This window comes from Platalea leucorodia, assembly GCF_965183815.1.
Source record: "Platalea leucorodia genome assembly, chromosome: 10".
NCBI classification, from domain to species: Eukaryota; Metazoa; Chordata; class Aves; order Pelecaniformes; family Threskiornithidae; genus Platalea; species Platalea leucorodia.
Window position 1 is genome coordinate 16,250,978 of NC_138832.1, and position 14,296 is coordinate 16,265,273.

General features: G+C 47.4%; 1 protein-coding gene across 1 annotated transcript in view; it reads left to right on the forward strand.

Moving 5' to 3' along the window:
- Positions 1–3,766: 3,766 nt before the first annotated feature.
- MAMLD1 (mastermind like domain containing 1) overlaps positions 3,767–14,296 on the forward strand; it is an 83,457-nt gene continuing 72,927 nt past the window's right edge. Inside the window, exon 1 of the mRNA XM_082322890.1 lies at positions 3,767–3,937. Coding sequence (XP_082179016.1) covers positions 3,884–3,937 — 54 coding nt within the window. The 5' untranslated portion in view covers positions 3,767–3,883. The remainder of the gene's footprint in view (positions 3,938–14,296) is intronic.

Here is a 14,296-nt window from a genome sequence, read left to right on the forward strand (position 1 = left end):
CACTGACAAATGTGTGAATCCTTCAGTGAATCCATGGTGAATCCTTGCCCTGCTCAGTCGCTGCTTCCCTTCAGTGTACAAGACGTGCCGCGGAGCAGCCCTTGTCTGCTCGGACTTTCGTTGTCCTTGCTGATGTCAGGAACATCCCGAGGCCAGCTGGGAGTCAGGCACGGTTCTCCTGGGAGAGCAGAGTCCCAGCATTAAGGTTACCTGGACGCTCAGTTTTTGGCATGTTTAGTTCACACCAACCTGACAGATGCAAATCGCTTCTCTCGCCCTTGGCCACCTCGTATTGGCAGTGCCTGTTGCTCATGCAACTCGTGAAGGTTGTCTGCCAGTGCGTGATCCTTTCGCTTGGTGAGCATAACATTGGGCAGTTATTGAGCACATTGCAGCTTTCCAACTAACAGTTCTCCTTAGATAGGTAAAAAGATACTGCTTTTTCAAAAACTATGGCGTAGAGGACAAGCATTGGTCCTGTTTGTTGTTTTGTTGTTTGTTTGTTTGTTTGTTTGTTTGTTTGTTTCAGAAAAGATACGGTTCAGTGCACTCCTTTCATCAGTTTGTTATTTTTTTAGATACAGTTATAACTTCTCAGCTCTCAGAATAGGCTTTTGAATAAGACATCTCTATTTGGAAAGAAATTAACACTAGTTTTATTAAGTGAACAAAGCAAATTGTATTTTCTATGGCTATTAAAGATGCTAAGTAAAATATGGCAAACTACTGTAAAATTGATAAAGAACAGGATTAATCCCAGCCAGTCAGGCGCAGGTTCGATGCCCAGCCTTGGGGGAAGCATTTGAGGTACCAGGATACATTCTGGCAAGCCTCAGCCTGTGGCCATAACAACAGCCTTGATGCCCTTCGGATTGCTTCTTTTCTGCAGAATCCCATGGCTCACCTTTTCAAAATAAGACAGAAACACAATAATAAGATAGTCTGCAATTTGCTTAGGGTAGGCCTAGCCTAGGAAGATAAAATACTGCCCCGAAGAAGCCAGTGAAAGTTTTGTCATTGATTCCAGAGCAGCCAGGGATTCCCCCAGGTCAGCTCTAGTGAATATGCCTGAAGAAAGGGCTCATAATTTAATCACCAAAGACTAAAACTGCAACCCTGAAATCCCCTGCTTAGCCATTACCCATCGCTGAAAATGAGTGATCTCTGCAAGAGTGTTACTTTTTTGTTAAATGCTCACACTGCCTGGAATTAGGCTTCTGTGTGCACCCAGACCTGTCCGTGTCGTGACACTGTTGAGCATCCCAGCGCTTGCCTTACAGCTTCGCCTGATCAGTCCAGAGCACCGCGCTTGGCAGCGGGGGGACGCTTGGCACCGGGCTGCCAGAGTGAAATCCAGACCTCCAGACCTTGTGCAGCGTGAGCCAGTAGGTTCAAAAGCAGAAAACGTTGCCACAATTCTGTTGTGGGCTGACTGACAGATAAAAGTACTTGCCTCAATTTGATTTCCGTCTGAGAGTGTGTCCCACCTTACAGAGGGGAACACAAACCACAGTCTGGCAAGCAGATCCCCTTGACAACTAAAGGCAGCAGCATCGTTCCTGCTGCATCAGCAGGTACAGGCAGGACTCCTATGCACCCTACTCCTGTCGTCTTCCTTTTGGGGAAGTCCTTTGGTCTAGTTTTATGAAGTGAACAAAGCAAATGACAGTCCTTAGGACTTCTGCCATTTGTCAGGAACTTCAGATGTCTGGCAAGAGTCATGAATGACATGGTTTGTCCAAAACTTCTGGACAAATGACTGCTGTGCCCTGTAGGTGCTGCATAGAAAAACTGACATGGACCTACCACGCGTTCCTCATCTGGTTGTGGTGTTGTCAGTAGGTCCGGTATATCCACAGAATGTGGGAATCCCACTGTCCCACACGTTTCATACATGCATATTTTAGTCCAAAAAACTCCAGGCTGATAGACGGGAGCCCTTACACACACACGGATACCTTCAGGGGAGGTCCCAGACATTGCATACTGGGCAGACAGCAGCACCTCCTTGCAGGTGGAGCTTAATTAATTCATGCATGATGAATGCCTGTCTCCACTGAGCTGCTCATTTTAGGTGACTCCGGCTCAGCATGTTGGCTCTTTTAGATCCCATGGTGATACCCTAATGCTGTGTTTGAGCCCTGGCACCTCAGGCACGGTTGTGGATTCGATCTGGGCAGCCCAACAAACCCATACGCCTCCCCTTAGACACCGAAACCTTTCGAGATCCAGCCCTCAAAGTCTGTAGAATTCAGGGTGCTCACACCCACACACGTTTATTATTTTTGTGCTGCTTTTTTTCAATAGACAAAATACATTGAAGTAATTTTAAATAATATAGAAAGCAAAGTCATTAGAAAAACAAATGAATAAACTTCCAAACAATGCGAACTGAAGTAACAGACATACTGCTCAGGGGAGTGGGCCTGTTGTTACAGCAGGCACAGGAAAGCTAGAGGCTTCAGCAAAGGTGAAAACAAACTTTTCTCTGTTGATGAACTGATATGGCTGATATTTATTAACTCGGGATACGAAGTCGGGTTTGGTCTGTAAGTCAACTGCAAGTTGAAGATGGGTGCTGTGTGGAAGACTTTCAGGAAAGTGAGGCCAGATTCTGGCTCCACTTGGATGTATTTGGCCACAGTAATTGAGTTTTATTCAAATAACTTTCTTCTCAATTTTATAGAGCATAATTTACAAATATTACTATTTTAGGCATGACTACAAAATTGAGACATTTTATTAGAAATGGTACTGTGTCTTCCGCATCTCATCCATCGAGTCAGTGTACCGGGACAGGGTTTCTAGCGTCTCCGATGTATCAGGACAGGAGTGACAGTTGTACTGATTTAGCAAGGTAATGAAATGAAATTATACAAGCAATTATTTGTGGACCCAGCGTGCTCTCCTCGCTGCCTGCAGCTTGCTCTTCCCGGGCCTTTCCGCACAATCCAAGAGGAGGTCTGAACAGGTTCTCAGCTTTCAGTCGATGGTCTGTCAAAATTAATATTCAGAGATTGCAGCTTGTAACAAGCACATTTGTAGTCATACGAGAAGTGCGTGGTTTTATGGGAGCTCTCTATTCAGAATCGTATCTGTCTTCAAAAATACATAGCACAAAGGGGGAAAATGAAACAACTCTACTGTTTCCTTCTTGGTAACCTGGGTTCACCTGTGCGAGATGAGTTTAACCCTTTTATGAGTGTTACAAGTGCTGAGTGTCGTCTTGCGGTGGCGTAAAGAGACAGGGAACTACACTTTTTAAGAATAACTCAAACCTTTACACTTCATGCCTCGGGCTATCTTGTCAGTGATTTTTACACTTTGATTTGGAAAAAAAAAATTATCCATTAATTATTTCTGAGCTACCCTACTTTTGTATGAAATGAACTCGAAGCTCCACAAAGAAGGCGCTAAACATGCTAAGCAGCTTTTCGCGTGTTAAAATACTGCCCATGGGCTGCATGATTTTCGCCTTCATGCACAGAAGAAAAAAAGAATAAAATCCTTGGATCTGCGAGGTTTCCAGTTTCTAAAGAGCAGAAAGTGTCGCTGCCCCTTTAAGCCCGGAGCCGTTCGTGTGTGTGTGTGTGTGTGTGCGTGTGAGAGTGTGTGTCTCCTCCTCTTTGAGTGACACAGCACTTAGATATGCCTATCAGTAACTTAAACCCCGCAAACTCCACCTTCTAAGTGAGGAAGCTGTGGGTTGATGGAAATGTAGTGAGCAGATTGAGACAGACAGTGAATCATTAGCAAACTGCAACGCCAGGATGAACTTGTCTGGAACCTAAAAGGAGAAAACAGTCTCAGAGTCCTCTGCGGTGCTGGGTTTTGCTAAATACAGCCAAAGTGGATCTAAAAGCCGGCTGATCCCCAGTCCAAGATGCTGCTGGTTTCCCAGCGGGTAGAAGCACCACGCATGGAGCCACATATTCCAGTAAGTAGCATTTGAAATCGATACGGACTGGAAAAGTAGGAGTTGATTTAAAAGGACTTAAACACCCTGGGAATAGTTGCTCGCCCCGGCTCGGCGCGGCTGCAGCTCTCAGCCCGGGCTGTAAAGTTTGCAGACGCGGTTCAAGAAAGTGCCCACCTTGTGCTGGCCTCGCCGGCGGCGCGGTGCTGCGGGGGCTGCGCCGGGCTCGGGGAGGGCAGCGGCCGGGACTGGGGGTGCAGATTGCGCCCTCCTTTCTGGCGAGAGCCGGTGTCAGCCCCGGAGGGGAGGGAGGCTGTGGCTTGCGGCGGCAGGGAGGGGGTCCGTGGGCTTTAAAATGGTGGTGAGGAAGGTGATCTCCGGGGCGGCGCGGTCTCCGGCGGGGCAGCCGGTGCGTGGCGGCGGGGAGGCCGGCGGCGGGCTCCGGGGCCGGCGGGGGGCGAGCCCCCGCTCCGCGGCTTCGGGTGTCGCTGCCGGTGCGGCCACCCGCCGGGGCGGGAGGTGGCGGCTGCCGGTCTCGGCCGGGGTGGAGCGGCGGCGGCGGGCGGGGGGAGCGGGCTGCCGGTGCGGGCAGCGCCGCCGGCCCGTCCCGGCCCCGCGTCAGCACGGCCCCGCGGCCCGGCCGGCTCAGCCCGGCGCTGCGGGGCCCCTGGAAACTCGGCTCCCGCAGGCAGGGCAGGCTAAGCCCGTCAGCGCCGGGGGGCTCCTGGGGGAAGGCGTCGCACGCAGAGGGGCTAGCGCTCGTCTCGATTAGGATTATTTTTCTAATGACTCCTGGTATGTGTGTTGGCAGCGGCGTGCCTGGTTATTTTGGGAGGCTGAAGCGCACGTTGTATAGGCAGGATTTTGAACAAAAGGCTCCGCCGAGCCCAGAAGGAGCCCCCGGTTATTCCTGAAGAGAGTGCGGAGCCCGGCGCTCGGCCCCCTCCTTTCTGGCGGGGGTGCGTGTGGCTGCGCGTTTCTCCAAGCGGGAGCAGCCCCGAAGTGAGGGAGATGGAGCAAACGCGGCGCCTTTGCCGCTCTCTCGGAGGCTGTACATGCATTTGAAATAAAATGCGTGCTGACTCACGATTTAAACTGTTTTGGTTTCTCATCCTGTGATTAAGATCGGGGGTTAGAGCAATTGCAGGGTAAACAAGGCGCTGGCTGACTCGGTCCCACGTCTCCTCCTAAGGCGGGGGCTGCCCCTCTCCCCCCGGCCGCGGCGATCCCTGCTCCGCCGCCCGCCCCGGCCTGTTGCTCGGCCCGGGGGAGCGGCGGGGCCGAGGGCACCGCGGCTTTTGTTCGGGTTTGGCTGGCGGGGGTCTGTCACCAGGGTGACTCGGAGGGATCCCGGGGAGAACGGCCGTTTCTTGGAAGAAAACGGGCTTTGGTTTCCTTTCACACCGCCCCCCCCCCCCCCCCCCCCCGGAACAATAAATTAAAAGGCCGCTTTTGTTTTCCACCGCGCTCCCGGCGGGGCGGCGGGGGGAGGCGGCGGAGCCCGGCGCTGGGCAGCGGGGGCCGGGCGGCGCCGCCGAGCCGCGATCGGCCGGGCAGCTCCGCGGTGCGCGGCCGCGGGATCGCCTCGCCTCTTCCCGTCGGAAGCAGATGAGCCCTTCGGCACCGGCCGCTTGCAGGGAGCCTCCTGGCACGGGCGCTGCACGGAGAGCCTGCCGCCTCCTCCTCCTCCGGCACCGGGGGCGGGGGGGACGGGACACCCCGCAGTCCCTCCCCCGACCCGCCAGCGGGGAGATTAACTGCGTCTGGCCCCTTCCCCGAGCCGGGGGCGGAGGCGCCGGGCTCCCCCCGCCGTCGCTCCGGCCGCCTCCCGCTGCCGTGCGGCCGCCCCGGCTGAGAGGGAGGAGGGAGGAGGGAGGGAGGGAAGGATGGAGGGAGGGATGTGGGAGCGCCGGGAGGGGCGAAGCCCTCCCCCTGTTATATAACGTGAGTGCTTCCCCGCTTAGCCCCGTAATCCCGGGTAATGCCCGATGTCCGTGCCCCGGGGGGCTGGGGGGGCAAGGGGGGCCGCCCCTCCCGGCGCTTCCCCCTCGGGGAAATAAAGCTGCCGATGTGCGAGCTGGACCATATGGTGCCTCCAGCAGAGAGGGAGCCGGACCGGCCTTGAACCTGCCGGACCCGGCAGCCGTTTGCTGTGTGTCCGGCCCCCGGTACCGGCTTTTCCCCGCCGCCCCCGGGCAGCCGGGCTGCCCGCCGGAACGGGATTTTGTGGGTTACGGTGCCAGAAGCTGACTGCAAGTGGGGTCGGAGCGGGGGTGGGAGGCACTGGCAGTGCGGTGGGGGGCCAACCCCTGCATGGGTGGGAGACGCTCCCCCGCCCGGGGGCTGCTTGCCTGCGGCCGCGCTCGCCAAGTTAAAGGCAGGCGAGCGCAGTTCAGCGAGTTACACGCTAGCACCTAAAAAAGCAGCGATCTGGTTCTGGCACTGACCATTTTCAGTTCCCTCTCCCTGCCATATGTTGGGGGGGGGAGAATTTGGGAAGGATGCTCGCAGCTGAAGGGAGGAGGTGGGCTGAGGGAGCGAGATAGAAGGAAATTCCATGTTAGGAAAGCATTAGCAAGGGGTGACTTCTAATGTTTTCCTGCCACTGACGTTGACAGTGACACACATGTGTGGGCTGAAACTGGAACGTCACTGAGTTTTTAAACTCAACCAGGAAATAGTCTGTTGCTCAGGGATAAAAAACAAATACTATGTATTGTAAGGCAGGTAATATGCAGTTAACAGCTCCTCTCCAGTGAGTGAAAAGCTGTTTAATGTTTAGAATTGAGCAGCTCAAATTTAATTTAGCTTTTTATTTTCAGAGGGTTTTTTTTTTTTTTAACTTGAGGTTTTTCATCTCTATTTTTAATCCTTTTAACTAATACTTCAGAATCAGAAAAGCAAATATTGACAGGGCTTCACTTTTAGTCCCTTGTAACTAAGTAGTTTGAACCTGAAAAGTCTCTTGTTTTTTTTTTTTTAAAGCTAAGGTAGTTGTTAAAGGGCTTGGGGAGGGATTAGTAATTACAGGAGGCAGTTATATTTTTTTTAATTCTTTTGTATGGCTTCCTGTTACACAGGTAGAAGTGTTTTATAAATACCCCGTGTTTGGTTTGGGTTTTTTACTGACTTTGTTACAAATGTTACAATGTGGTAGCATTCAGAGATTTAAAATGGGATTAGGGAGCTATTGTGCTAGATGCTTTCTGAGCATCCAGGAAGATTTACTGCAGGAGTTCATGATCCAAGGTGTCAGGCCGACACTCTTGCCCTGGCTGAAATGGTCGCTAACCTGGCTGCAGCGGTAGGAGAAGGATCGGCCTCGGCGCTGGCTTCAGGAGAGAGACAAAAGTTAGGAAGGCAGAAGGTAACACAAGGGCAAGGACAACAGTAAGTAAAATCCCCGAGTCGTCCTGTAGGTTAAGTACAGTGCAACTCACTGGTTCCCAGTCATTTAATCAATACATGTTCTATGTTACTTGCTACTCTGATGAAAGTCGCCTTAAAATAACTTTTATGAGTACATAGCCATGGGAAAGTGAAGTAAATCTTGCCAAAGCTGTGACAAATGGATTTATCCAAACTGGGGGATGGAGTAGTAGAAGGTTGTCTGAGCTCCTTAAATAGGGAAAAAGGCAGGGTCCCCAGGTTTTCACGGTTCCCTCGCGCTGGCTGTTTCTGAGTGTCAGCGTTTTTCAACATTTAGGCGAAGGTGACTATAACTTACAATTCATCAGTAATTGGTATGGTCTCCAAATAAAGATAGCTAAATCAGTTTAAACGATGCTGGCGCCTCTCCAAGGAACCCTCTTTATATCTGACACATTTGCCACTCGCATCTTTAAGGAACAATTAATATTGTACGCTGCTATTTTTTCCTCTATGGGAAGAGCAGTGGCGTAACTCATTAGGAAGGCTTTCTACCTGACGTTCCAGTTTGACTTGCTATGTTAAAAAAAAAAAAAAAGTATTTTGAACTGAAGGAAGCAGAAGACACACCAAGGCTTCGCGTTGAACTGTTTTATATCAATATTGATTTTTTAAGGGGGTTTGTGTTATAAAGAGGGAGCTTTTATCCCCCTGAGCTCTTTGGCAATTATCTTCCTGCCATAAATGTTGATACGCACATAATGGATGTAACTAAAAAACCTCCTTATCCCAGCAGAAAAGGCTGACTGTTTGTTGGAGCAGAGAGAATGCTGAGAGTGTGAATAGACAAACCCATATGTCGCTGGTGAGAGAGATAAATGATGGACGAACAGGAGTTGGTTACTATGGATCAGCACAATAAACCAATTCCCATCATACACCTCTCTTAATAATATACCAGTTTCAATGCCATTGACGGGTAACCTAGGTAGCACCAGTCAACTGTAAGTTTTTCAACTGTTCTTTTATACATCTCAAAGAACAGTTGGGACTGTTCTAATTTTTTCAGATGTTGAGTGCTAAAATTGTGCAGAACTTCCTTCCTTGCCAGTAATTTTGAAGGGGAACTTCAGAGCATGGCTGTAAAATGCCAAATGCGCACAATACCGTTGTGTACTCGTAGTAAGTTTTGTTTTGTGCGCCCGTAAAAGGGGTGCACTTGAAAAAGCAATTGCTTAACAAATGTGTGAAGAAACTGTTTAGGCGTTTAATACTACCCTCGTTAGTGTTGTTTCAGATTGGACTGGGTATTGGAAGATACTGGAGTATTGTTTTAAGTGAAAATAGCAAAAGAACAAGGCTGTTTTATTTAAAAAAAAAACACACAAAACAAAACAGCCCTGCAGAATAGGCAGTGATCAATAACACAGTTTTAACTTTCTGTAACCCATTTCAGGGCTGCCAGCAGCTAAAGGGAAGCTTTGCAAAACAGTCTCTGCTTGCATCACGGTCTCCTTCCCGTGTTCTTTATTATTACTGCTAGCGCTTCACACAGAAAATTGAAGTCTTTGTCAGTTAAAGGTTTCACTTTATGTCCTTGTCTTCTGGTAGGTATTTTTCATTGCAGCTGCTATGGACCAGCCTGTTAGCTCTGTTCAAAACGAAAGTGTATCTCAGGGTGACAGTGTAAGCAGGGCTCATGGCTCTTGGGGTATGACTCCATCGTTTTCAAAGTCACCAGTTGCGCTACCAGAGAGCGATGCAGTCAGAGAGGGATAACTAGCAAATGCAAATGGGCTATGAAGAGTCTTTATTCCTCTTGGGAAGCCTCCTCACTGATAATAATTTTTGTTCTTTAAAAGGAAGAAAATGGATGACTAAGTCATTACTTTCCTTCAAGAGGAAAATACTTATTTTGTGCAGCGTGTACTTGCAAAGTTGCAGCAGCTCTTTTTAAAGCTGTTTACTCTGGTGTGCATCTCGGATGAACCAAAAGGTGTTTGTTAGGCTGGGTGGTAGGAGAGCACACCAGTCTTTTCTCCTGTCAGGGCCTAGCCTAGCAGTCCTTTTTTATTTTGTAGTAGATGAGACCCAGATTTGATCCTAGAATTAAGGGCTCAAGGGTCAGGCCCTTGAGCAGGGAAGGGGGCTTGTTCTGTGCCCCCCACCCTGCTCGCTCTCGCCTGGTGGAGGAAGTGAGATGGGAACGAAGCAGGGCGAAGGAGATCGGCTCTGCAGGCTGAATTTTAGCTGGCCCTGTGCTCCTGGGGAGGAACAGTTGTGCCCAAAGGGTAGAGGAGGGGAAAGAGCTGTGGGTTTCCTTCTCCCCCTCCCTCCCACGCAGCCCAGCCAGCTGGACTGGCTAGGGGATGTAGGTTGTGCCCAGGGAGCCCGTGGCCAGTGGCTGTTTGTGTGGGGCCAGTGAAGCGCCAGCGGGGCCCAGGAGTGGGAGATGCAGGGGGACGCGGGATTTTGTATCGCCCTTTATTCTGCACGCTGCCTCATGGCTACAATGAGCCATTGATAAGCGCTGACCTGATTAAAGGGCTGCTGCTCACGGGGGGCTGGGGTGCGCCCCGGGCTTCGAGCGGGGGCTGCCGGACTGACCAGGATTGCTCCTTGGGAATGGGCGGCCGGGCTGAGGAGGGGGAAACCAGAATTCATCCTCGTACCCTGGCCAAAGGGAGGCGTCGTATTAGACTCGTTGAAATCCACTCTGCTTTTCCCTGCAAGGGATTTGGCAGTTTTATTGATAAAGAAGTGTTACATAAGCACCCCATCAGGCATGTCCTAATTTGTTAATAATTGATGATCTGGGTAGTATGGAAACACCGGTGGTGTTACCGCACTCCCACACTGATCTGCAATCTCTGCAAGCCCACTGTTCTGCCTTTAATTACAATACAGGCTTTTTCCTTTTTTTCTTCGTCTTTTGAATTTACCTGGTGATCCGACTGCAGCTGCCTGTTGTGCTTTCCCGTTCAGGCAGGGACAGCTGGGGGCTCAGGCTGTCGCAGACATGATATAGATTACCTCTGCAGGGGAGGGTGTTAACTACGTTATTGTTTCACCCCATGTCAGGCAATCTATTGAGTGGCATCAGTGTTAGCCCAGGGGGAGGCCAGTTTTTTGCACCGTCCACCTTTGGAGGTACGGCGTACGTCAAGCGGGACGGACGCGGCGGTGCGTCTGCAATTCCCGCGCCAGGATTTGTCAGCGCGGGGAAGCCAGGGCGCTTTTTGCACAGCGCAGAGCAAGCACCCTTCGGTTTCTCCCCGTCTGATAACAGGCTGTATTTGCATGGATTTAAAAACCGGCTACTTTTGTCGTGCCACAGCGAGAGAGAGCGGAAAAAACATTTACTTCTCTTGACATGCACAAACAAGAAATACTTACTGGATATCAACAACATGATCTGGCTGCCTCTTTTGTCTTGCATTTTTTTTTTTCTTTTGCATTTCTGTGAAAGTTTCTTTTTCTGTAGAATTAAGTACCTCAGAACTCTGAGCAGGTTCAGGAATTACACCTACCCGAGACTTATCTATTTATTGTTTTCAGAATAACACAGTGCATTTACTCTGTTGTGGGCAATGAAATCTATTACCTGCATTAAAATCAGCAGCAGCGAGGTAACTTTCTAGTGATGTTGTGAAATATAATGCCATTGTTCGCTTTTATGAACGTCTCGAGGTTGATTATACGGTGGTTAGAAGCCTGTTCTGCTGTGCAAAAGGTTGTCTTTAATTTCAAGTGGTTGATCCTGATCAGGCAGTCAGAGCGGCTGCAGCACCAATTGCTGGGAGCCCTAAATCACATTTGTCACAAGATCTGCCTGGTGGTATTGGCTGCTCCACGGCTTACTCTGACTTTCCAGCGTTACCCTTCGGTTGGATTGCAGTGGTGAGGGACTTGCCAATCTTGCCTGTTCTTTGTGCCTAATTCTGAAAGACTGGCAAGCTTTATGCTATGTTTTCTGAAGAGGGCCTAGCTTTACTAAGCTGCCTGTCTGTCAGGGATTAATTTAACCTCTAATTACTACATTTTCTTCACAGTTTGCTGCACATGAGCATGTTATAACAAAAGCACAAAGAAGTATGTCATTTTATTTAGCCACTACTCTGAAATTAATTTAGGGGGTATAGAGTCAGATCTGACACACTTGGTGTTAAAATAATTGCGCTGGCATTAGAATTAAAGTACATAATCTTGTTGTTTCTAATGATACAACAGTACTAGTGTAAATAGTGTTGTTAACTCATTAGTCATAGCCACAGTAATAGAAATGATATCTAGTTACAGAGAAATACTCAAATAAGCATGGCAGCAAAAGTTTCCCCAAAATAATTCATGGTTTCCCCAAAATCATGCATGGTTTCTGCTTGATTCCCATCCACCATTTGGGTTTAGGATTACACATCGAAGAGTAGCTTGTTGTTTTTTTCTAAAAAGGTCTTCTAAATTGCAATAAACAAACATTTATGATGGCTTGGCTTTCTTCCAGCCTGGAGAATGATTTTTGAATTCCCCTTTTTTTTTTTTTTTTTTTTTTTTTAACATGCGGCATCTTGGGAACAGTACAAAAGGCCATATGTCCTCTCCTGCCTGCTCACACTGACATCAGCGATACCGCAGTTCACGTTGCATTGAGAGCAGCGTCTAGTCTTGAAGGAAGGGAGTGAGTCTCTTTCTGTTATGAAACATAGGAGGACTTTCTTCTTTTCCAGTTCTGTGTTCTGTAATATTTACAACAAAGGTTGGTTGTTTGTTTTTTTTTTTTTTCCTTTGGGAAGGTTTGGATTGGGAAATGCAGCCTATTTCCAGTTTAGGTAAATGTAGTTAAAAGAACTGTTGTTGTTAGGTAAGACATTTGCAGTAGCTGTCTCTTCGTTATGCCCCGTGTCCGTCACCTCTGAGCAGGCTTGTTGAAATGACTTTGAAAATGTAATTTCTCACATAGGGTTGGATCTGCAAAATCGTTGGTTATGTACTGATGATTTATTTCTAGTGGAAACAGAAGATTGGTTGTATATTTTGTGTCATGCATTCGAGTTATAAAGCATGGGCCCAACTCAGTAACTCTCCTTCAGTGAAAACTGTAACTGCATTTGATGGGAAACTTCCCCCAAAGATTCCTCAAGGTCAGATAGGACACAGTTACGGAGTCAAATCTTGTAGTCCCTTTCTCCAAAGGAGAATTAATGTGGCATCGTTATCCAGGCTTGTGACAACAGTGACACAGGATTGCCAAAAAGACTAATGGAAGGAGATGGATGATTGATTCTCGTTCCGGTAGTATATCAGGTTATTTCTCTGACTTCTTTCTTCAGTTCTCTCAATTCCCAAACTGTAACCAGTTACTGTAATTATTTACTCTAATAACTTCCAATCTACAAGTAAATTGAACATAAATTAAGATCAACTGATGTAAGGGACGGGAAGGTTGAGTGAGCTGACAGTAAAGTATGGAGATGCCTTTGCTGATCAGTAGTTCCACGGGACGGCTGTTTGATAGCTGTGTGGAGTGAGCGGTAAGCCCCTGCTCTAATTTTTGTGGATATGAGTTTTCATATAACAATTTGGAGATTTCCTAAGGCAGAAGCCAAGCCCGAATAATGCCTACTCTAATTTCAAAACTGTCAAGATTTTTTTCAAAGGGTCTGACTATCTGTAGCCCCACAGACCTCCAGAGGTGGAGGCAATTTTTGGAGTAAATAGTTCCCAGGTTCTTACTTGTCCATTGTAAAATGGGAATAACAGTGCTTTACCTTAACCTTCACACTAAGCATCCTTAACTAGTTAAATATTTTGTAAATCATAAGTGCTTCTTACTAGCTGAGGCCTTTAGGGACTTTTCACATAGTTGGAAATTATATTCGAAATAAAGGCAGGTACGTCTTACTCTAAGACCCTCTCAGTGTGAATGATTTAGGTTTATTTCTTTGCTTTGGCTATAATGCCAATGCAGGTGGATTTTTCCCCCTCTTCTGACATCGCATCATAGTACCTTCCTTTTTGCTGAAACTTCAGAATTTGATATAGAGGGAAAGAAAATATTTAAAGACAAAAATGGCATCTACTCTCAGGCACGTATTTTAGTGTTTCGTTCTCCGTCACAGATCTTCATAGGTTAAGTTTTGGGCAAAGATAAACAAATGAATATTTTACGAAGACATTTGTCATACACAGTTCCACTCACACACGAGAAGCTTTTTCCCCATACAATAGCATGTAAACTTTTTCATTAGGTTAAGAATAATTATGGAACACGCATTTCATGTAGTTATCAGAATAGGTACTGAGTATAACTTCATTTTGCTTTGACTAGTTACTTTAAATCTTACTAGGATTTTCACAATTCCAAATTTATATATAGAAATAATTTCTGAATTCATCTGGTATTTTAGTAACCCAGTGGATCATGCTGATGGTCAGGTACTTTTGAGGACTTTGCTTTTCCTCTTCCTTTAACTTACTTATTTTCTTAATTAACTGTGTTGATTTAAATAAAGTCACACAGACTGAAAAAAACCCAAGTATATACAATCTTGCAGTCAGAAATACAGGCAAAAGGTTTTGATCTCTGACTGCCAAGTGGTGACTCATTAAAAAGGAATTTTTGTTCCTCCCTTTTCAAAGGGTTACTCACTACCAAGCAGTAAATATCTAGTTTTGATGCTACTGCATTGAAATGCCTGACATTGCTGGTGTATTAAGTCCAAACTCTGTAAGATTATTTGATCACAGGCTTCATGAAGTTTTGTTTTGTTGTTTTTCTCGATTAAGAAAACCTGTTGGGGGATTTTCTTCAAGCTTTACCCTGTCAGTTAGAGTACAGTCTAAAATGAAATATGTTTGGATTTTAATAACAGAGGACCCTTTCCATACTTTAAGCAGTGGGTCATTCAAATTATTTTTAAACACACTGGACCATGCAAGCACTAATTTCTTTCTAATTTTGCATTGGGTAACATTAGACAAGGGCATTGGAATTTGTCTAAATCAAAAAACTTC